This window comes from Talpa occidentalis, unplaced genomic scaffold (genome assembly GCF_014898055.3).
Source record: "Talpa occidentalis isolate TD23 unplaced genomic scaffold, MPIMG_talOcc4v2.1 talOcc4.3, whole genome shotgun sequence".
Taxonomy (NCBI): domain Eukaryota; kingdom Metazoa; phylum Chordata; class Mammalia; order Eulipotyphla; family Talpidae; genus Talpa; species Talpa occidentalis.
In genome coordinates this window covers 32,534,704-32,557,768 of record NW_023603184.1, presented here as the reverse complement: position 1 = coordinate 32,557,768, position 23,065 = coordinate 32,534,704, and the positions used below count along the sequence as shown (strand labels likewise).

General features: G+C 50.7%; 1 protein-coding gene across 1 annotated transcript in view; it reads right to left on the bottom strand.

The window, feature by feature from the left end:
• OTOG (otogelin) overlaps positions 1-23,065 on the bottom strand; it is a 76,393-nt gene that overhangs the window by 6,294 nt on the left and 47,034 nt on the right. Inside the window, exons 33-48 of the mRNA XM_037521977.2 lie at positions 20,513-20,791; positions 18,221-18,338; positions 17,549-17,628; positions 15,267-17,035; positions 14,313-14,481; positions 13,868-14,013; positions 13,222-13,311; positions 9,185-9,368; positions 6,610-6,830; positions 6,227-6,365; positions 4,684-4,878; positions 4,268-4,480; positions 3,582-3,686; positions 3,293-3,400; positions 2,800-2,901; positions 945-1,043 (exon numbers count right to left, since the gene is read on the bottom strand). Coding sequence (XP_037377874.1) covers positions 945-1,043; positions 2,800-2,901; positions 3,293-3,400; positions 3,582-3,686; positions 4,268-4,480; positions 4,684-4,878; positions 6,227-6,365; positions 6,610-6,830; positions 9,185-9,368; positions 13,222-13,311; positions 13,868-14,013; positions 14,313-14,481; positions 15,267-17,035; positions 17,549-17,628; positions 18,221-18,338; positions 20,513-20,791 — 4,017 coding nt within the window. The remainder of the gene's footprint in view (positions 1-944; positions 1,044-2,799; positions 2,902-3,292; positions 3,401-3,581; positions 3,687-4,267; positions 4,481-4,683; positions 4,879-6,226; positions 6,366-6,609; positions 6,831-9,184; positions 9,369-13,221; positions 13,312-13,867; positions 14,014-14,312; positions 14,482-15,266; positions 17,036-17,548; positions 17,629-18,220; positions 18,339-20,512; positions 20,792-23,065) is intronic.

The following is a 23,065-nucleotide window of genomic DNA, read 5'->3' as shown; positions in this document are numbered from 1 at the left end:
CTCACCAGTGATGGAAGTCCCCCAGAACCCCCCAGGCCATTCACTGCAGGCACAGCCCCTCTGCAGGTCCCCACCAGCTCCCCCCACCCCCCGGGGGATACAGCTTCCCTGGCTGGACAGAGGGCAGTGCTGGATCCTAATGCCAAGTCCTCTCCTGATGTGGGGACAGCCGGCTAATCACGGGTGCTCTTTAGTCACCTGAGCTGCATCCCCCCAAAGGTGCAACTTCTAATCTGCATTTCCCAAATATATTTTGCCAATTCTTATCCCAAACAAGCTCAGCTCTATCACTCCTTTATGGCCTTGCCTGTGAGCAGGTCCATTTCTAAGCTTGGAGGGAGCTGACCCCTGACCACTAGCAACTTCCATCAGCTCCAGCTTCAAGGTGGGGAGTGGCTGTGAAACTCAAGTCACTCACTCATGCAACAGACGGTTTTAAGTGTCTACTGTACGCCAACCTGTCATCCTGTGCTCTAGGGACAAAGCAACGAATAAAACAGATGAAAGCCCCTGCTCCCCTGAAGTTTACATTCTAGTGAGCTCTGGAAAAAGACCAAGGATGCCGAATAGTTTCTCAATTCTTTCCAAAATAACATGTTTATATAAAGCTCACTAGTGATCCTTATTGATCATTGACAGCCCCTCCCACCTGCTTCCCAAAAGGATTTGAGGTGAATTTAGCAAAAACCATGTAAACTATGAGACAGTAGCAACAAAGATTTTTTGATGGAGAGGCTCCTCTTTGGAGCAAGGAACTTGCTTTTTCCTTTCTTTTATCCTGGGGGTGGAGTGGGAGGAAGATGCTGGAATGCTTGGCACTCAGAGGGTGGGATACAGCAGGAGGAAGGCAATGGAGTTGGCTTCCCTGGTGGCGCTGGTTCCACCCCAGCCCTCGCAGGAGCCCTGCCCTTGGGATGGGACGTCTGCTAGGGGAGGGGACTTACCACAGGACTTGTAGGGGCAGCAGCGGTCTGGGCTCCACACCTCCACCAGGGCGGTGCCCAATCCACACTCCACTTGGGGGCAGCGGAAGCTCTCACACACTGTGGGAGAGGGGCCAGGACACATCAGCCCCAGACACCTTGGAGTGTGAATCTTGAAAATGCAGCATTGGCTAAGGTGGGTACATCTGGGCTCCTCCTTAGGGTCTCCCAATGCCCACAGATACCCTCCAGGGCTGGAGCCCAAGGAAGGAGTCTGGGCTCCTGCAGTCTCCCATAGAACTCCTGCAGGAGGCCCTAGTTCTGCTCCAGGGAGGCATTAGCAGACACAGCAATGTCAGAAGCTTTAATCACACCACTGGACCTCCCTCCCCGGGATTCCATTTCTCCCTAAGAATAGGGACCGAATGGAGCTAGCAGCCAGGGGACGCTCTGCAGATGGGGACCGTTTTCTTCGAGAGAAGAACACAACTCACTGCCCTGTGGAAACCATCCACTTGGAGCCCAGCCCAGGCCAGCTTTGCCTCAGCCAATGCTACACACTCTAGGCCTCTCGCTGCCCCCTTCCTGCCCTTCAGTTGCACCCCTCTCACTCTAGGAGTTCCTGGCCATCCTCAAGTATCACGACACCAAGGCAAGGAGTGAGGGAATCCCTGGGCACAACTTTTTGGTGGGGAGGGGAAGTAAAGGGCCAGTGCTGAAGATGAAAGTCTTCAATGCTTATTTGAAATTACTGAGAAATTTGAGTTACTAAAGAAATGACTGGCACAGGTAGGGATTATCAACTGGTGTTTCAAAAATTATGAAGGGGGACTTAGTTCACGTTCATAATACCCCTAGGTCCATTCGTGTTGTTGCAAATGGCAGGATTTCATTTTCTTTGATTTTTAGCTGAGTAGGATTCCATTGTGTATATGCAAGATTTCACCCATGTATGGTAGGTAAAGACACAAAACAAATGAACAAACAAAATAAACTCAAATGAGCCAGGAGTTTACACGTACAAAATAGTTGTTACTAGACAGAAGGGGGATGAAGAGGGGGTGCATTGGGTAACTGGGGTGCACTATAAGGTGATAGATGGAAACTACACTTTTGGTGATGAGCATAATATAGTACATGCTGATGAAACTTATATAATGCTACAAACCAATGTTATTTCATTGAAAAAAATTGTGGGAGACACATGGCGCGCAGACCTCTCCTGCCGCCCGCTGCTCCCCTCAGCAGTGTACTTTGGTCCTTCTGCCTGCTCTGTTCCCCGCTCTGGCTCTGGTGAATTCTCTCACCCTCCCGCGCTTCTGACTGTACCCAGTGCTTGTATGTATAAATAAATAAAAATAAATCAAATATTTAAAAAAAAATTGTGGGAGAAAGGTCCCCCTTTTATGTAGTGTCAATGTAATGGAATCCTTTTTGGTAGAAAGAGGGAAAACATCAATGTGAGACGCAAGAGCCACCGCCCTAATCTAAGGTCAGTCTGAGCATCGGGGTTCTATGGTGACACAGGGTAGAAGAGACCCTGGGTCAGTCAGAGAGTGAGGACTGTGTTCAACACTGGGAGGAATACAACCTAAGTGTTTGTCCTTCAACCCAGGCCTCCCCCTGGCCCTTGGGGATCTCCATGGAGGGGATATGGAGCCTCTTCATGAAGCCTCAGAGCTTCATGTCAGCCTGGACCCCCACCACTGAGTTTCCACTCTTGGCCCAGCCTCCTGAGGGGGCCTCCTTCAACATGGCTTCTTCGGCTATTCCTGCCTTGAGGCTCAACAGCTGGGGGCTCCCTGCTACTCCCTATTCGAACTACACTGATCCTGTGGACTTAGGGAGGGGGCCAGCATGTCCCCCCAGTACTCACCACACTGGTACAGAGGGCAGCAGAGCTCCGTGGTGTTCCTGTCCACAGTGAGTGCCTCCCCTTCCTGACACTCAGGGACTGGATCTGGACAGTCGCCGCAGGCTGAAGGGAGAGGGGCCACCACAGTCACAAGCCGTCCCTATCACAGGGGCTTGGCTGCTGGTGGCACCTAAAACCCAGGTATGACGGGAGCCAAACTAACAGCAGTGCCTCACGGTCCTGTGGGACCTGTCCTGGAGTTAGAACCTGGAAGCTCTGCCTCGTGTCCCCAAAAATCTTACATTGAGCAAGCACTGATTTCCTCCGGCTCTGCCATCTATAGGGTGAGGTGGGATCACTTTCCCCTTCTTTCACTACATGGATCTCACTCTTGTCCTAGTGCCCACCCCACCGGAAGACCCCCTCTCCTCCTAGACACCCAGGAAACAGAAGCAGGGAAGGGGGTGGCTGCCAGGACGTGCACGTGCTGACATCAGATGCCACGTCCACCTACCACAGAAGTAGGAGATGCAGCACGAGTCCCCCAGGCGGCCTGCAATCAGCTTCTGGTCCTGGCGGCAGCTGGGGACCAGCTCTGCCTCACACAGATCTGGGTCACACTCTGGGGAAGACACAGACTTCAGGCACTGGCAGGAGATCCTTGCCTGGCCACCCCGGCTGCCCGCCTGGCTCTGCCCTAATCTCCAACCTGGCTCTGCCAGTCAGTCCCCAGAGCTGTCCCTGCCCTGCTACCCCGCCCCCACCAGGTGGTGAGTACCCGGCTCCCCTCCAGGACGTCTCACCACAGCTGTAACTGGGGCAGCAGGAGTCTTCCTGGAAGTGGGTGAGGAGTCGATGGCCTGGGAGGCAGGTAGGAGCAAGGCCCTCACACAGAGTCTGGTTACACACTGGGCGGGGGATGGCAGGGCCTGTTACCTGGATGCCAGGACTCCCCCAGGCCTCCAGCACTGCCCAACCCCTGGACATCTGGTCCCATGACTCCCCTAGCCTAAAACCCCATATTCACACAGAGGATCCAGGACTGGTACAGAAGAGTTAGCATTTGTCAAGATGAGTTAGCATTTGTCAAGATGGGCCATGCCCGCCACTGTTCAAGATCAGTATTAGCTTCTGTAATTCTCATCACAACACCCCAAAGTGGGTGCTATTATCAGCCTTGTGTTACAGGAGACTCTGCTAAGGCACGGAGGACGTTATATGTCCTGCCCAGGTCACAGGTTACAATGTAATGGAAGAAGAATCCTCCAAGCTGCCTAGCTCCATGATGCATGCCTTTAAGTCCTACCCCACACATCTCTGCGCCCCCTCTGACCCCAATCCAGGCAGGGTTCTCCACTCCCCCAGTGCAGCCCCCACCAGACACTTCTTATTCCCAGGTCCTTATCCTCGCCATTGAGGCCAGTAGGCAGAGCTAGAGACTTTTAGCATCTCACAGTCGGGGGCCAGGGAAGTGAAGGGTGGGACTTACCGCAAACAGTCCCCAAACAGCAGGGATCCTCAGTTTGCAGGAGCAGGGCCACCTCCCCGAAGCGGGGGCAACTCTCGGGGCGAGGGTCAGGGCAGTCCAGGTCCACCGGGACGATGGTGTCCGGAGCGTGGCACTGGTGCTGGCAGCAGCCGCTGAGGGAGCTGTTCCAGGTCTCCCCCAGGGCCCGTGGCACCCCTCTACTGTCAGTGCAAGCTACAGTGGGAGGCACAGTGGGGTACAGGGGACTGAGGAAGGTGAGGAGACCCAGACTAGACCCACCCTGGAACAGACCACCCCTAAAGCAGGTCTGGAGGGAAAAAGATGGGTCCTAGCCTTGAGTAGCAGGAGAATAAAAGAAAGTCTAGGGTGAGACTAACTTTGTCCCACAGCCCCACGAGGGGAGGGGAGACGCCTACCACACTTCTCCTTGGGAATGCAGAGCGCTGAGTGGCGCCGGTGCAGGATGGTGCCCTCCGAGCAGACACAGCCCTCACCCAGCACCTGGCACCGCTCCGGGTCCAGGGGGCCCAGCATCCCATCCTGGCACGTCTGGGAGGGCTCACAGGCTGCCACACATGCCTGGTACGTGGAGTCACTGGAGCACAGGAAGGCTGCAGGGGCACAGTGGGTACCAGGCCTGGCTCAGACCCCAGCCAGTGAGGAGAGACTCAGAGCATCATTAATGACTCAGCAGAGAGACCAGAGAGAGCAGAGAGTGTTGTGTCATTCTTCTCCCCTAGATTAGAGGTCAGCGGAGTACAGTCTGCAGCCCTATACAGCCTGTGGCCTGGTTTTGCAAGCAAAGTTTTATCTAAACACAGCCACACCCATTTAGTTAGTTATTCTATCTGGTTGCTTTTTACTTACGAGGGCAACTGAAGCCACACTGTCCAAAAAGCCTAAAAAAACGTGATCCAGTCTTATACAGAAAATATTTCTAACCCTTTGCCCTAGATCAGTGTTTTCAAACTTTCTGGATTACAAACAAGACTTTACATTGTGGTTCAATACACAGGTGCATGTGGGAGGGTAGTCCTCAAAACTGATTGTATAAGAATCGCTTGGGAGCTTTTGAAATACAGTTGCTGGGACTGCCTCCCCAGACCAATTGAAATGGAATCTCTGGTTGTGGGCTCTAAGCATTAATGCTTCTTGGAGTTGTCCGTATGATTTCAGGTGGGTTTCCAAGCCAGGATTGAGAACCACTGATATAATGAAACAAGAAACTTTTTCATGAAATAATCTTTCTCAGTGCAGCCACACTTGTTATTTTCTAGTCTGTTCCATTGAATTTTTAAAATGCTGACACTAACTTCCAAAATTGATCTTATATCCCCTGAATTGAGTCCACAGTCTGAAAAATACTACTCATGATGATTTTGGTCTTTTTCATCTTTATAGTTTATATTACAGGTGTGAGCTATTTCCAGCCTTTCTAGACATGTTCATGTTTATAAACCAAAACAGTTGAGGTTGGTCCACCCCTGCACACCCTACTCAAGCAAATCTAAGGGGGTGGCAAGGAGGTGGATCTCACGTCCAACTTCAGGGATTGAAAGAAAGGCAGATGGCCAAAAAGGAAGAGAAAGATATTGATATCTATTGGATATTGATATCTACTGATATCTATTGGATATTGCATGATGGGCCTGTGTAAGGCTTTCTGCATACATCATCTGGTCATCTTCAAAACAACCTAGGGGGAGCTATTATTACTGTCCCCGTTTTATAGACAAAGCAAGCAGACCCAGAAATTAAATAATAAATAAATAGGATTTATTTGGCTTCCTAATATGAATGAAAAGAAAACCAAATTTGTTGACTTACTGAGTTATAGACTTATTTATAAAAGTTATATTAATTAATATAAATGAATATATGGTTCAAGCTCAGACTGGGACTCTAATGGGGTGGGAGCAACAGAAGCAGCATAGGACACCCAGCCCCACCCCCACTCACGGCAGTAGTCGGAGCGCCGCCACTCGATGCACACGTGGAACTTGTGGCACATGGCTACGTACACAGTCAGTGCCACGCAGGGCTGCTGCACGTACTTGGTGTCTCGGATCCACAACTCACAGAAGGACTCAGGGGTGACCTGGGCACGAGTATCAGGTAGAGCTCTGATCTTGACTCCCCAGATCCCAGGGCTCACCTCTCCAAGCCCTTCCCAAGGCTGCATCGAGCCTCTGCAGGTTCTCAATCTGGTTCCCAGCTCGCCCTCTCTGGGGAACTCACCCATGTCTATGTCTCCCTGCTCTGGTCATTGGGGCCTGTGCAGATAGGTGCTGCTACTCCCCACTCAGAAGGCCACCCCACAGTGGACCCATGTTGGCACATACAAAGCGGTGGCAGGCGCTGAAGGTGCGGTTGGACACCATGCGAAGGCAGGGCGAGCAGTCAGCCGTGGCACAGCTGTCAGGGCGGAAGCGGGTCTGGCCCACCGAGGTCAGGGAGCTGGGCACCTGCCAGCTGTCCAGAAAGGGAGCAGGGTCCTCATTCCCACCCACCACAGAGCCATCCTTCAGGGTGAGGTCATTGGCTGCGTCCCCATCACAGATACCTGAAAGGGGGAGAATTATCCCAGCGGTGAGAACCATCACCACCCCAGGCCCCAGCTGTCACTCTGCACATTCCTCACAATTCGTTGAGGCTGGTATTACTATTATCCCCATTTTATGGATGAGGGAAACAAGGGACAGAGAAACAAAGACATGTACTGTGAGAGAACATGTCTTTGGTTTTAGGAAATATCGAAGTATTTAAGGATAGAGGGAAACAATATCTCAAACTTTTAAATGTTTCAGAAAAAATGCACATATGTAAAAATTGCATATGGATATAAAAGTGCATGAAAATCTTTGTATTATCCGTCCTCTATATCCTTGGATTCTGCACCTGTGGATTCAACTGACAGACATCGAGGTTGGCTCCATGTGTAAATGTGGAACCTAAGGAAATCAACATTTAAGTGGTCAGAGCAGTTCCAACCCATGTTGTTTGAGGCTCAACTGTATCTAAGTCTACATCTATATCTATCAGTGGATACAGATGGATTGAGAGAGACAGAGGTGCAATTAGGGCAAAATGTGAATTGGTAAATCTGGGTAAAAGGTAAATGGGACTTCCTTATATTAGCTTCATAACTTCTAGGTCTGACATACCAAATAAAAAGTGACCCCAGAAAATCTGCCTTAGATTCCTGAGCAGTCAGCTAGCCTACTTTTCCCAGGTTCCTCGTGGCTGGGTAAGACCATCTGACTGAATTTCAGCCAATGGAGTGTGAGTGAAGGTGATGGGCATAATCAGGCCTGGTTCATAAAAACTTCCTAACTCTTCCCTTGTGGAATTGGAAACTCACATTGAAAAAGTCAGAGCCACAAGATGGCAGGAATCTAGGGGTCTGAATCATCACTTCCCATTTGGGAATATGTGCACAAGAAATTAACACTGCTGTGTAAGCCACTAAGGGTGGGACTGAAGTTTATGTGTCACAGCTTTTAACATGACCTTAATTTCCAGCTTCATCTCTCACAATCTGGGCCCAGATCCAATTTTCCTCCCCTTGACTTTGTTTCTGCTGCTCCTTCTGCCTGAAATGCTTTCTCAGAAGTCCTTCCTCCAAGGGCCCTTCAAAGACACCTGCCCATGACCTTCCCAATTCTGTATAAAAGATTTTGGTTTGCAGGTCTGTCCTCTAAGTGCAAAGACTCATTTTCCTTTAGATTTTCATCCTCAGTAATTCCCCAAATTGCATAACAGGGTGTCCAGGATACCAAGTGTTTGGAAAAAATAGAGATAGAAATTAGCTGACTTTCGCTCTGTTACCTCCAAATACCAGTTTTGTAAATATGAACCGTGATTTATTTTTAAAGAGAACAAAACCTTTCCCATTGTACCAGTGGTCCCAATGGGCCCATCTTTGGCCTAGCTTTATGACAGAGGTGTCACAAAGCTGTCCCAGGGAGGATTTGGCCTGCTGGTTACTGCTGCCCACAGGACACTTTGCTGGGTATAACAAGGAAGAAGTGGTAAGGAGGGGTGGCAGTGGGTCTGTATAAGGAGAGATGTTTGTGTAAGGATGGAGCTTCATAGTGTTTGTTTTGCTGTTTGTTCTCTTCCCAGTGCCTGTTACAAGGTGAATATGTGTTGCAGAAATGAAAGCATGAGCAGGAGGCAGACATGTATGTGTTAGTACATGTGTAGAGGGCATTTTGAATACAGGTCTGTGATTGTGAATTAATAAATTCTGCACAGATTTGTGATGTCAAGTATACAAGGAGGGGTGTGTGTGTGTAAATATTCCTAGGTCACCCTTCACTGTAGTCTCAGCAATCTGTCATGGAGGGTTCTGTGGGGGCCCACATGTTTGTGTCCACACTCTGACTCCTCCTGTACCCCTTTCTTATCAAAAAACATCCAGTCCCTTGGGGCATGCTCTCTGCAATCAGCTGCAGTCTGAGAAGTACTAGTTCTGCACATTGTGACAGCTCTGCTGTGAGACCTCAGGCAAACCACTTAACCTCTCTGAGCCGCGGTTCTGCTGTTCAATGGCCATCTCTCAGGGTCATTGAGTGGATGACCTGAAGTAAGTGAGATTAGAATGTGGAAGTGCTTTGTGAAGTGCCCAGGCATATGGAGACGGGAAGGATTATCTGGCATTAGGAAGTTATCAGGGAAGCTGACAGACAATCACGGCTGAAGTAACAACTGGCAAGGCCAGAACCCTGCGCCATCTCCCTGCTGGCAGCTTTTGCCCCAGAACACAAGACATTCGGTCCCTCTGGTTTGGCAGTGCTGCTAGTCCCACCTCTGGCCTCGCATCCTGTCCCAATTTTGTCTGGTCCAGGGGAATCTGTGTCTAGGGGTTGAGGTGAATCCAGAAAGCACTCCCCACTCCCAGCTGGGACCCCTTACCGCACAAGCCATGGCCCTGGAACTCGCTAGCTTTGCTGGCCTCCAGGATCATGAGTCCCGAGCTGTGAAGCCATTGGATCTGGATGTGCGACGGTGTCCAGATCACATACATGTGGCCTGTGTCCTCAATTCTGAACCCGAACCTGCTCACAGGAGGCCACACAGGCTGCAAGTCCACAGTCACCTTGGGGGGGGGCGGGGCGGGGTGTGCAAACGTGAGCACAGCTCGTCTGTCTGTCCCTCTGTCATTCATCTGTCCATTTATCCATCCAATCAACCAACAGACATTAAGCACCTTCTATGTGCCAGGCTCTGTTTTAGGCACAGAAGTCCAGGGTGGCACAAAGAATTCTGAAAACATTCTTATGAATGCAAGATAATGAAACAAGAAATGCAACAAATTTCTTCTTTCCTGATTCTGCTCAGATCATTTCTTCTGGAAGATTTTGTTAAATCCCCAACCCCTGGGCTGCATACCCCTTCTCTAGAGACTCCCCATCTCTGCGCTGACCATTAAGATAAAATCTATTTATTACCGTATTGAAACTCTCATTGGACTGTGAGTTTCTTAGGGTCATCAAGGACTGGGAGGCTAGGTAAGTGGGAGGCAACTGCAAAATGAGTACAAGGTTTCCTGTTGTGGGTGACGAAAATGTTTTGGAATTAGGTAGGGGTGGGGCTGTACAACACTGCAAATATACCAAATGCTGCCAAACCATTAGCTTTAAAATGGTTCATTTTGGGCCTCCCTGGTGGCACAACGGTTGAGCGCTGGGTTGCGAGGCTGCCCGCAGCCTCTGCGGCGCCGGTTCGATCCCCGGCTGCTCCCCGGCCACTGGAGGAGGGTCCCGCAGGGCGCGCAGACCTCTCCTGCCACCCGCTGCTCCCCTCAGCAGTGTACTTCGGTCCTTCTGCCTGCTCTGCTCCCCGCTCTGGCTCTGGTGAATTCTCTCACCCTCCCGCGCTTCTGACTGTACCCAGTACTTGTATAAATAAATAAAATCTTTAAATAAAATAAAATGGTTAATTTTATGTTTATATCTGTTTCACCTCAGTTTAAAAAGAAAGGACAAAAGAACAAATTCTTCAAAGTATTGACAGAAAAAAAAAGTCAATCTGCTCTAATTTCAAACCCAGTGAAAATATCTTTTAAGAAAAGATGATGAGATCAGGTTTTTCAGACATATAAAAGCTGAAAAACTAGCACTAGTAGACTGGCACTATAAGAATGTTAAAGGAAATCCTTTGGGAAGAAGAAGGATGGAAATCTAGATCTACTCAAAGGAATAAAGAGCACAAGAAAGGGTAAATATGTGGGTAGATAAACATCTCTCCTGTATTTTAAATTATGTTGGAAGATAATTGAAACCTTAAAGAAAAATAATAATTTATCGTAGAATTTATTACATATATAGAAATAAAATGTAGGACACTAATAGCACCAAGCGATGAGAGACAGTAGAAATATACTGCTGTTAAGTTCTTATTCATGTGTGATGTCAGTATTACTTGAAGATAGACTGACCAGTTAAAAATACATACTAAAAACCCTAAAGCTACCACCAAAACAGAAAAAGCTAATCCAATTGGTCATTCTGATGACCAATTCAATGTCGGTGGCTTAAACCACCCCAACTAAAAAGTAGAGACTGGCAGAATGAATGAAAGAACAGTAACACCTAACTATTCACTTTGTACCAATATTCCATTTTATTTATTTATTTTTTAAAAAAATATTTATTTATTTATTTATTTATACAAGCACTGGGTATAGTCAGAAGCGCGGGAGGGTGAGAGAATTCACCAGAGCCAGAGCAGGGAGCAGAGCAGGCAGAAGGACCGAAGCACACTGCTGAGGGGAGCAGCGGGCGGCAGGAGAGGTCTGCGCGCCATGTGGGACCCTCCTCCATTGGCCCGGGGAGAAGCTGGGGATCGAACCGGTGCTGCAGAGGCTGCGGGCAGCTTCGCAACCCAGCGCTCAACTGCTGCGCCACCGGGGAGGCCCTTGTACCAATATTCCATTTTAAATGAAAAGGCACACATTGGTTTAAAGAAAAAGATCTATCTTAGACATAGATATTAGATACACATGTTAACACTAACCAAAAGAGAGCTGGAGAAACTATTACAGATAAGTTAGATAAAGTAGAATTTGGAGAAAGACTTTTACCAGGATAAAAAAGCCATTTCATTCTGAAAGGGGGTTAATTTATCAAAAGGACATAACAATTGTAAACAGTGTGTACCTAAACAGAATTTCAAAATATGTGAATAAAAAAACTGATAAAATTCCAAAGATAAATAGACAAATCATCAGTAATAATTAGAAATTTCAACATCCCTTCTCAATAATTCTTTCTAAGAATTATTGAGAGTGGTCAGAAAATCAGTAAGGATTTATAAGTCTTGAACAACACATGATCCATAAAAAAAATTGATAAATTGATAAATTGATAAATTGGACTCCATCAAAATTAAGAACTTTGAAAGACACTTGTACAGAAATGAAAAAATAAGCCACAGCCTGGGAGGTAATACTTATATCTAATAAAAGATTATACAAAATGTACAAAGAATTCTTAAAACTCAGTGAAACAGATAAAATAATCGTTGAAATGTACAAAAAGAGCATATGCCATGGAAAAATAAAATCCTTGAAAAGATGTTTAACATTATCAGTAATTAGGGAATTGCAAATCAAAACCACAGTGAGATACTATTAAACCCATTAGAATTGTTAGGGGGAAAGGCTGTCCTGAGTTAATCCCATACAGGCTTTGTGGACCCCACCCCCACTCCAGACTAAAGCCATCAAGACATTGGGAAAGACAAATCCCATCACCACCACGGGAGGGTGGCTGGGACCTGAGGGTGGAGTTGGGCAGCCAGGTTGGATATAAAAACCAAACACGTGGGCCTTGGGGTCTCTCTGGCTCGCGATCGCTCGCCTCCTGGCTTCACCGCTCCTGGCTGGCGGCCAGCTCTCAGAGCGCCATTTTGGGATTCCTGATCGGCGGATCGGGTAGGACTCATTCAAAACTTTGTCTCCCACTTTTCTCCCAGAGCTGTACATTTCCTCATTTCCCCTTCCCTTGTAAATAAACCTTTTATTAACCTTTCGCCTGCAGTAGAGCATTGATAAGTCCTTTTAAGCGCGCGGGTGAGCACCCACAGTCAGGCACCCCGTTTTGTATCGGGGTTGCTCTACAACAGAATGACTAAAAACAAAACAAAACTGACACTCCCAAGCACATGATTGTAGTGGTGGTTACCTACTGTTACAATTTCTATGATTATACACCAGCAAGGGTGAATATTACTATATATAAATTATACTTTAATTTTTTTTGATGGAGAAAATTTTAAAACTAGGTGTTGAAACCCAGGAAGCTTTTTGCTTAAACTTTGTTTCTTAGAAAACCCTCTGCCCTAAGCCTTGCTCCGGATTTCAGTTCTCTCCACAGGACATGGGAGCCCCTGTTTTGATGTGCAAGGGTAGATTCCAGCAAGGGTGGTAGGAAAGGGTGGGGAGAGTCGGGACTTAAGGACCTGAGAAGGAAACCTGCCCCGCTCACCCTCATGTTGGGAGGCGCAAAGGAAGGCCCTTGGGGAGGGCAACCCACTGGCCTCCTTGCCAGAGGTGGGTAAAGGTAATAAATTTCCAATTCAGGGCTCCTTGCTTATATAACTCCCTTCTTGGAACGGGCCCTAGTAGTGTGCTGACATGGCCATATAATTTTGCACGAAACTGTAGAGGTGAGATGTTCTAAGGTTATTGTCTCTGGCCATTCTAATTCAAACTCCATCACAATTCTCCTCCTGGTACACTTCTGAGCCTGACACTAGAATGGCCCCAACTATTCTAATTAAAGTCACTTCCAAATATATTTAATTTTGCATTGTTTTTCTTCAAGAGGGTCCCCTCCCTACCCCTGCCCTAAAGGTGACTAATCCTCAAAGCCCCTGCACCCCTGGGCACCCTACCCCTCTGATGACTGCTGCCCTGCCCTGGAGGGCTGCATCTTTAATGCTCTCACCTTCCGGCTGAAGCGGTCAATGGTGACCTGATGGGTCAGGTGAGTCACATTCAGCATCACCAGGCAGAATGGGGGCCAGTTGAGGTGCCCCTATAGAGAGAGGTGAGTCTTCTTCAATCTGGAGCCCAGCTCTGCTGCCTCCTAGTCCTGGTGAACAAGTGTGAGCACCCTCTCCGCCACCCTGTCCCACATGCCAGGAGCATCCACTGGGGCTGTGCATATGGTGCACGGAATCTCATGCAACATTTCTGACTCCTCCTGTCCCCAGCCTGCTCCTCCCCAATGCTGCCTCCTTCCATCTGGCTCATGGGGACATTCTAGTAGCCACTTCCCTGCATTTGGCACCTGTGACCACAGGTCGCAGCCTTGGGAGTGCATCTCAGATCTTCTGTACCTGAGGGCCTCCCCATGGGCTTAGGTGCTGGGAAGAACTGGAGTGAATGAAGCCCCAGCAAGGGCCAGTAGGCGACACACTTTCCCCACATACTATCCCAGGAGATCCCTGGGAGACCAACTGAGGGGGTTGCTGTAGGGTCCTCTGCTTCTGTTCTTTCTCGAACATCAAAACCCAACTCACTGCTCTATTTCCTCTCCAGACCTATTCAAACCCCAAAGCCCCACAGGAATGGAGGCCAGGGGCAATCACCAGGTTGGCGCTCTTGCAGTCGAGGACGTGGACAGTGACCATTTCGTCAGGGCTCTGGCTGAGGCTGTAGATGGCCTCCTTGAACAGAGCTGCGTGGCTCCCGTCGAAGGTCACAAAGCTCAGGTCAGGGAAGATTGAACATCGGCCTGCGGGAGGGGCAGGGATGAGAAAAATAAGCAGATGCCCCCAGGCCAAAGCTACCCTGGAACAAGGACCAGTGCCTGAGCCTTTTCCCAGGCAGCTCAGAGGTCCTGAAGCTGGATGGCCACTCAGAGCATGCAGCATACAGAGATCAGAAGTTACAAGGGTAGGAAAACTTCCAGGTCAGGGGTCACACTGAGGTGAGAATTCCCAAGGGAGGGCACATTTAGGTCAGAGGCAGAGGTCACCCTCGGGTAGGGGTACCAGGAGGACTTGGGAGGCTCTGGGGAACTCAAGGACTCACAGGCACATTCCCAGAGGGGGCAGCAGCGGTCCCCACCCACCCTCACTGCGAGGCCTAGGACCCCACAGCGAGGGGGTGTGGCGCCCTGGGGACAGTGCTGGGACTGGTTCACTCGGATCAACTGGCCCTCCAGGCAGATGTGGCGAACACAGTCCTGCTCCGCAATTGGCTGGGGCACAGAGGGAAGGAGAGTGTGAGCACCCACCCAGGGGTCACTGCCACTCACTCCCAGCCCCAGTCACCCCAAAACATTAGGTCACAAGATCCTTTCTGGTCCTAGGGCAGGGAACCCAGAGGTAAAGTAGGGAATGTTGTGCTCACCCATTGGTGCCACCCACCAGGCAAACAGGAATCTGGGACTGGACTGGGTGTGAGACGGGTCCTGTGGACTTACTCACAGAGACCTGATTATCTGCCAGGCCAGGTAGAGAACTCCAGGTGCACAGATATGCAGACACACTTACTTACACTCACAGAAACTCAAGCACACCCATGCTCTGTTACTATCTCTTACAGATGCACACAGTCTTGTGACACCGTGTATTACATACAGACATATGAGTGCTCACAGGTGTAAGCACAAATGTGTGTACACACACCCATATGGGTGCATAGGCACAATCATGCACACACTGGCACACTCGTGTCACATGCAGAATGGGCATCACACCAAGCAACCAATCAACCCTGATGCCCCAATGGAGCATGATGGGACTCTGCTATGGTATTAGGGGCCCAGAGCCTGGAGAAATTTCAGACAGCAAAACCTTGGGGCAGGGGTGAGGACAGTGACTAAACCCCCTGTGGCCTGGCAGAAGGTTGAATTACAGCAGGCCTTGCCCTCCTCGCTGGGGAATGTGGGAATGCAGTGGTGTCGGAGTCCCAGTGGCACAGGAGGAGAGAAGACATAAAGGACCCACATTCAGATGGTCAGAACCCTGACAAATTACTCACGACGCAGGTGGCAGACATATTGGCCTCCGCGGTGACCAAGGCTGAATCCTCTGCCATGCCCTGGGCAGGAGCAGAGCGGCCAGACTGCTCAGTGGTGGATTCTCTCACAGGTTCTGCTGGGGCCTGAGGTCCAGCTGAGGTTCCGTGGGCCTCAGGTAGCTGAGGGAGCAGAACCAGTGAGCTCTCGCGGGAGGCGGTCCTGGCTGAGACTCGGCTCAGGGGATAGGATGTCGGCACCTGTGCCACTGTGCTGGCCCAGGGGCCCTGGGCCTCAGTCACCAAGGTAGCAACAGTGTGGGCCACAGCAGATGAGAGCTCTGTGGGTCCACCCTGAGCAGAACCATACATTGAGGTGGGCAGAGACACTTGCTTGGACAGGATGGCCATCTTCTCTGTGGTACTCCTTTGTGGAGCAACAGATACTGTGGAGGCTGCCCCCTCAGCCACAGCCCCACCTCCAGAGGTCGGCAGTGTGGCTCTCAGCAGCAGGCCTGGGGCTGTGTCTGTCGCCTGAGGGATGGGTGGGTGCACCTGGTCAGTCACAGTGGGGGTGAGGGGCATAACTGGGCTTAGTGTCTGAGCAGGTAAAGCTGTGGCCATGACAGATGTGGCCTGTTGCTGCACTGGAGGGGTAAAGACAGAACCCTTCGGGCCAGGTGTGGCCACTGGGGCAGATGTGCCCACCTTGGCCAGAGGTAGGCTGGTGTCAGGAGGCTGGCCAGAAAGGACCTGGGGGGGCTGAGTTGGCTCCATGAAGGGTGTGGCTTGCAGGCCATGAGTAACTGTGGACAGGCCCGAAGCAGATGGGATCCCTGAGGGCAGAACTGGAAGCTGAGTGGCAGTGGTGCTAAGCCTGGTGGTCTGGGGAGGGCCAGTGGGGAATGGGCTTGGAAGCAGGGATGCCAGCTGGCCTATGGGCTGCCCAGGAGCAGGATGGACCTTCTCTGTGGATGGCTCTGTCTCCACTGTCTTGGTCATCAGAGGACTAACGGGAACTGGTTCTGCTGCAGTTCTTTCCATGGCTGGGAGGCTGCTGGGACTGGAAATGTTCTGGGTCTGTATGGTCTGGGGGACCCCTGTCCTGTTCATGACTTTTGTTGCTGCAGGTGTCAGCAAAACCTTATGGGATCCCAAGGAAATGGGGGGCCTAGAAGTCACTCTGGGGGGAGCCAGAGACTTGGAGGAGGTACTTGCAGGCACCTCCAGGCTTGGGAAGGACTGGAGAGGTGTCGTCTTAACAGGCAAGGAGCCAGGGGCTGGGACTGTCACTGCTTTGGTCAAGAGTGGGACTCGAGGTGCAGGGGCTGACCGGGAGGAGACTGTGATGTTGGGGCTCCCTGAAAAGGTCAGAGTAACCCTGGTCATCTCCATGGTACCTAATCCCATTCCAGGTGCGGGGGTCTTCCTAGAAAAGGGGAAGGATGAGGACTCTGGGGCTTGGGCGACCAGGTGGCTGGCAGTCACTCCCTTGCTGGCCTGGGCCTCTGTGGGTTGCGCAAGGAGGTGAGATGAAGTGACCCCCAGTGGCTGCTGCAGAGTGGCCTGGGCAGGACCTGGAGACAGTGTTGCCCCCTCAGTGGCTGCCATGGGTGGGTTCAGGGCTGTGGCAGTTGAGGCAGTTGGACTGAGTGCTGGCCCCTGGGAGGGGACCCCATAAATTTCCTGTGGAAATCGCAGTTCCTGGTCACTGGGGGTGGGCAGCTCGTGACCTGGAGGCAGGGTCTCATTGCCGAGGGTCTCTGTGGGAACCAAAATGGCAGGTTCCACACCTGGGGTAGAAGAGAAGAGTCAGAATTTGAGGTGACTGCAGCCAGAAGGGGTCATTATTAAGCAAGGCTGTGATGTGGGTCTCCTGAACTATATCCTAGGTTACCCAGGTAGGGAGCTGGGGGGAGGGGAGAAGACAGCTTCTGAGACCCAGTCAGGCTGCTTGATCAGTCCTGGGGCCTGTGCTACATTTGGTGACTGAGCGAAATCAGCGGGTGTAGACTCTCCCCGGAACTGGAACCCAGAACCCACAGCCAGGAGCCCTCAGGTCTAAGTCTGGCTGTATCACTTTCATACCACATCACCCCAAGTCAGTCCCTTCTCCACCCTGGGTCTCATTTTTTCTCTCTGTGAAATGGGAATAGTGGACCAGGTCTCCGCCAACTCTACCAAGTTCTCCCAGGGCCCCCTATGCTGCCCCTGCTGCCCCTGAGGGGTCTCAGAATGACTAGTCAATGAGACCCTGGGGATCTATTAGGAACCCGCGGGAGGGACGAGAATTCCAGGAGACTCACAGTCCTCCAAGTAGACGCATCTCCGTGTGACTTCATCCAGGACCTTGGGGGCAGGGCATGCAGGCACACACCCTTCTACCCTGAGGACAGAGTAGGGGGCAAGTTAGCCATGTGGAATGTGAGGAGGGACATCTCTTTTTCACCTGGACTGAGCACAGGTCTTACCTTTGCTGCGACATACACATGTGTGCTTATCATGGACACACTTGCACAGATCTCTGTGGAGACACTGTATGGGAGCACACATCCCCCCACACCCTTGCCCCTCAGATCAAGAGGGATGAGCACACCAAGGTCTTTCATGCATACACTTGTGCACACTCTCACACATACACATGTCTGATAGGCACCTTCTCAAACATTTTCATGCATTCCCCCCCATCTCTGCAGGACTCAAAAATACTCACCCAGACAAACTATGTGTCCACACAGACTGCTGCAAACAGCAGCATATACGCCCCGTGCATGCACTCAGCTGCATCAATGCATAAACACATGCTCGCCTGGTACACACATCCCCATGCACACAGCGCATGACACACACACAGTCCAAGTTAGCACACGCACCTCAGTACAAGCTCTTGTCTCCCCACCAGGCTACACGCAAGACCATTCACACAGATGTAAGTGCAAACACACTGGTGTGTACCCCTTGACTCCATGTCCCCTCACCTGGGCACATCCCGGCAGCTGGCTGCCCGTGGGTCCCGGCAGGTCTGGAAGCAGGGGCTGGCACAGGCGTCATAGCGCCACTCGCAGGTGGGGTAGGCAGTTCCTGAGGACTTGGCATCTGGAAAGGAGACCCACCCCTGACTCCCAAGACTAAGACTGGATGGCAATCCAAGTCAGGTGCCAAGGCACAGAGGTGATGGGCAGCTCTTGACCAAAGTGGCAGCGTACGCCCACATGAAAGAGGAAAGAAAAACAAAGACAACTAAAGAAGAGATAACCCAAGGGGAGACTGGATCCTTGAAAGTTGGGGGCAGTGCCTGTGGGGTACTTGGGATGGGGTCCTGGGAACTTGGATGAGTTGAGGACCAGGGAGGCTAAGAATAGGCAGCTGGAGTTGGGTTTTGAGCAGTGGTCCAAGAGGAGGATAGGACCGTTGACCTCTCCATAAGGCTGCCCCATCCCCCTGCCCCTCTGGGACCCTGGTGCCCAGATTTGCCCCATATCCTGGGGCATAGTCACCTCCTTCTTGCTTTACCTTTGGTCAGGCCACTGCAGACCTCCACAGAGGCAAGAGGATTTCCCTTGAGCAGTGTGATCAGGTGTTGGGGACCCACTTACCATCTCAGCCCAAGGCCCTAGGGGCACCTGGCCCCAGACAAGGAAGAAAGAGGCTCTTTGGCAAACTCTGCCCTCTCTTCCCAGGATACCTCCTTGAAGAAGCCTTCTTGTAAGTCAGTCTCAGGACCTGGAGCATGTAGTTTGCCTGGTCACTGGCCTTGTCTCCCTAGTAGCTGGGACCAGAAATAATCGCAGCAGCCACTCCATATTTCACAAATTCTATCCCATTAATCCTCACGGTAATCCCATGGTTTCGATGCCCAACACTGTTACTATCCTCATTTCATAGCCAAGGAAATTGAGGCACAGAAGATGCTGGGAAGAGCAAATATTCCCAGAGAAGACTTGTTTGAAAAAGACCCTGTGGCTTGACAAATGAGGGATCCTCAGGAAAAGCTGTAGCCTTGGGGAGAGGGGAGATTTAAGGTAAGACATAACCCCAGATGGGGTCTCTGAGACCATGGCCTGAGCAGGGAGGGGTGAGCGGGTCTCACAGCAGGTTGCAGGGGCAATCCCCACCCCAGCAATCGCCACACTGCCACTGACTGTGAAGAAACACGCTTTTTCAAGATTCTTGAGACCATAGCCAAGAGCTTACCTTTGAGGATCACCAACAACAATATGTGCTCGGCCCAGACCAAAGGCTGTGAGAAGCAATCTATCCTGACCACCATCTTCTGAGGCTGACACCCCACTTACATGGGATGAAGAAACAATGTTAAGAAAATGGAGTTTCCCCTCCAGGTACCAAGGACCATGGTCAGGATTCAAATTAAAATGCTGTGTGGCTTCCAAGCCTGGCTCAGTCCACATTGCCTCAGGGCCTCTCAGGGAAGGACACGAGTCCTGCCATCACAGCCAGTGGAGCCTGTGCCCTGGGTGAAGTTCATTGGTGGGCTCGATAGAGGACTGCTGAATGTGAGAATCAACTGGCTCAACCCTGCTTTCAGGGAGAAGATAAATGAAAAAAAAAAAAAAAACAACCTGGCCAGACAAATGTTTATGTGTGTACATGTCAATGGATTCTTTCATACAGCACAAGGGGGCCTCACAGGCACGAACATGCATGTGCACGTGCAGGACAGAGAGTTGGCCTGGAGCAGTAAAGAAACTGAGATCATTTCCTCCAGGGTTCAGGCAGAGAACAAACACCTTTGGGATAGACCCATCTGGCAGGGGGATGGCAAAGCCCTGGAACCCCCTGGCCTTGGTTAGAAAGAGTATAGAACTATGTCATCACTACCTGTGGTCCTGGGGCTCCCAGGGGGCCAGGGGAGACCGCTGGCTCCTTAGCCTGGTGTGCCCGGTGCACAGGGTAGACATGTGCCCCCATCAGCAAGAAACTTGAGTCAGCAGGCTACGCAAGCTGTGGCCATGATCACTTCTCACTTCACTTCCACAAAGGCCGCCCTATTTTTAGACCATGCAATTGGCCTTTGGGAGAGGCCAGGACCCAGGAAGCTGGCTGGGTCCCAAGCCATACTGCCCACGGCTCCTTAGGTCACCAACATGGAGGTCTGGCCACCTCCATCTCAAGAGTGGCACCCAGGTGGCCTCCCTGGGCCAGAAGAGTGAAGATTCTATCACTTGGGGGTAACTGGAAAGGTCAAGTAGAGGGAGGGCAGAAAGGGCAGTTGAGTGAGGGGACAAGTATAATGGCAGAGGGTCACCTACCCAGGAGGCGGAAGAGCGTGGCCTGGCGGAACGCCTCTGTGTGCTGGTACAGCTGCAGGGCCAGTACGAGGCCCGACACGTGAAGGAAGGACCCGGGCACTGCCAGGGACTCCAGGGCCACCAGGCCTTCCTGCCATGTTCCCCGGTGCAGAGCAAAGGAGGCATGGTGATGAAAGGCATTGCTGCCCTGCCACTTAGCCAGCTCCAGAGACCCATTGGCTGTGACGTGGAGAAAGAAGTTGGGTCTGTCTGCTGCCTCCAGGGATACCACATCTGGGTCTGCAAAGAGCCAGGGTAAGGTCAGTACAGACCAAGGTCCAGATGCAGGGTAGAAGCCCAGCATGTCTGCATTCAGCCACCAGAGAGCAACACACCCTGTGGACTACCTGGCCTGGTCTGTCCATGCTCTGCTCTGCCCTTCAACCCACTTCTTTCTTTCTTTTTTTTTTTTCACCTTAAAATCTTTTAAGACATCACTTTTTGGCCTTATTTTTATCCTAGGCAAAAATTGGGGTGGTACTGTGTCAACCCACTTATTTCTGCCTGCAGGCTGCCCCTCTGTGCACACCTCTTCTTCCATGGAAGTGGAAACTTAGAGAAACCCCAGTTGCTGAACTTCCTTCCTTTTCTTCTGTCATTCGCTCCTCCCACACGTCTTCCTTCCATCTATCTTCCTTGCTATCTTCTTACTGCAAACATTTTTGAGTCCCCAATGTGTTCCAGGTGCTTTTCTAGGTACCAGAGATACAGTCGTGAATAGGACAGATCAAGCTGCTTGCTTAGGAGTTGGATCTTTATCCTAAGGCAGTGGGAAGCCATGGGGAGCTTTAAGGGGTGGGGGGTGATGAGGAGGGACAGCCTAGATCCTGCCCAGCCCCAGGCACAGCCAGCATCCTCAGCCATGGGAGAAGTTTATGCTGGGGTGAATGATTGACTAGGAAGTGCTGGGTTCGAGGAAACCTGGGTCTAGGGTTGGGGACAAGGAGGGTCAGAAGCACCCAACCACCGCAAAAGAGATACTCCTCAAGACCTTCCCGATCCCCAGATTCTGTGGTCCTGCTTGAAAATGGTGTCTTATGACCTTTCCAATGTGACAGGCCATCTGCTTAGTGGGAACTTTCTGTTCTCCATCCAATATTTTAGTCCAGCAAATGAGGTCTAGTCAAGAGGGGGTGTTGATTTTCCAGTAGTTTTAATGTCATATAAAGCAAAACCCCAGTAGTCTGCCCTGCAGCAATATCACTCTTCTCCAGAACGCCCCAGAGGGTGTGAAGTCCAGCTTCTTTCTCAGTCAGGCCTGGGTCTTGTGGGCAGCTGGAATAGGGCCCACTGAGGACACAGGCTCCCACTCCCCCATCCTGTACTGCATCTGGGGTATTGGACAGTGGAAGGAAAGGGGTCTTCTGGGTAAGATTTGTGACTGTGAAGAGGGTGTTCCTTGAGGTGGACCTTGGAGCATGGGAAATTTGTGAGAGCAGAAATTTTCAGAGAGGAGGATTTAGACATCGTTTAGGCCTGAACCTCTCTCATTCTCAGGGGTCTTCATATCTTATAGGGGGTCTTCATGTCTTATAGGATGTGCCAAAGGGACACCCTGGCATGTCTCCCTAGAGGGCCCATTTTATTTGAAGATGGGGGACACTTACTTATTAACAATAGCTCACTTTGCTGTAGTACTTACCATGTGCTGAGCACTGTCCTCAGAGCAATATCATCACAGTCTTAGAAGGTAGGTGCTATTATTTCTCCAATTTACAAGAGCAAGAACTGAGGCCCAGAGCAGTTAAGTCATTTACCAAGGGTACGTCACTCATTAGAGAGAAGAGCTTGCCTTTTGCCTCCAATCCTTTATCCAAGCTATGCTATGCTATTCCCCAAACAGATTAAAAAAGAAATAGAACTTAGAGAATAAAAGGTGAAAGTCACTTGAGTGCTTAAGGTGAAACTCAAGGTCAGGGTTTCAGCCTCTCCTCTGTGGCTTCAAGGCAAATGGCTGAGAAACTTGATGCAGGTTAATGTCAGTCTTCAAAAGGATGCCTGAGAGAGGAAGTGACTTGACTGAAGTCGCACAGCCAGTGTGAGTGGAGGGGGAGGGGCGGGCCTTGGGTGGGCCCCAGTGCTCTGGCCTCTGTGCTGCACCATACCCACTCCCTGGGCCCATCTCTGGGGCTAAAAGTGCAGTGGCTAAGATCCTGGGACCCTGCCTGGCTCCAAACCCACCCCCCTTGTCCCCCATCACTGTGGTTCTAGGTGTCATCTACAAAGTGGAGACAGCAGCATCATCACCTTCTCACCTGTTAAGGAGTCTACTAGTTCTTTATGTTTATTCACCCCCAGTTTGGACAGGGACTTTTGTTCTTCTATTGGCTTCCCTCTAGGCTCTCCAGTGCCTAGCACAGTGCCTGGCATGAAGTGGGCCTTGTAAATACTAGCTACTGAGTGAATGAACTCACTGCCTCTCAGAGCTCTCTTGGAATTTAATAAAATCAGCAGGTAGAGGGCTTGCTTAGCAATGTGTCTGGCACATCGTGCATCACTGATTAAAAGCAGTCA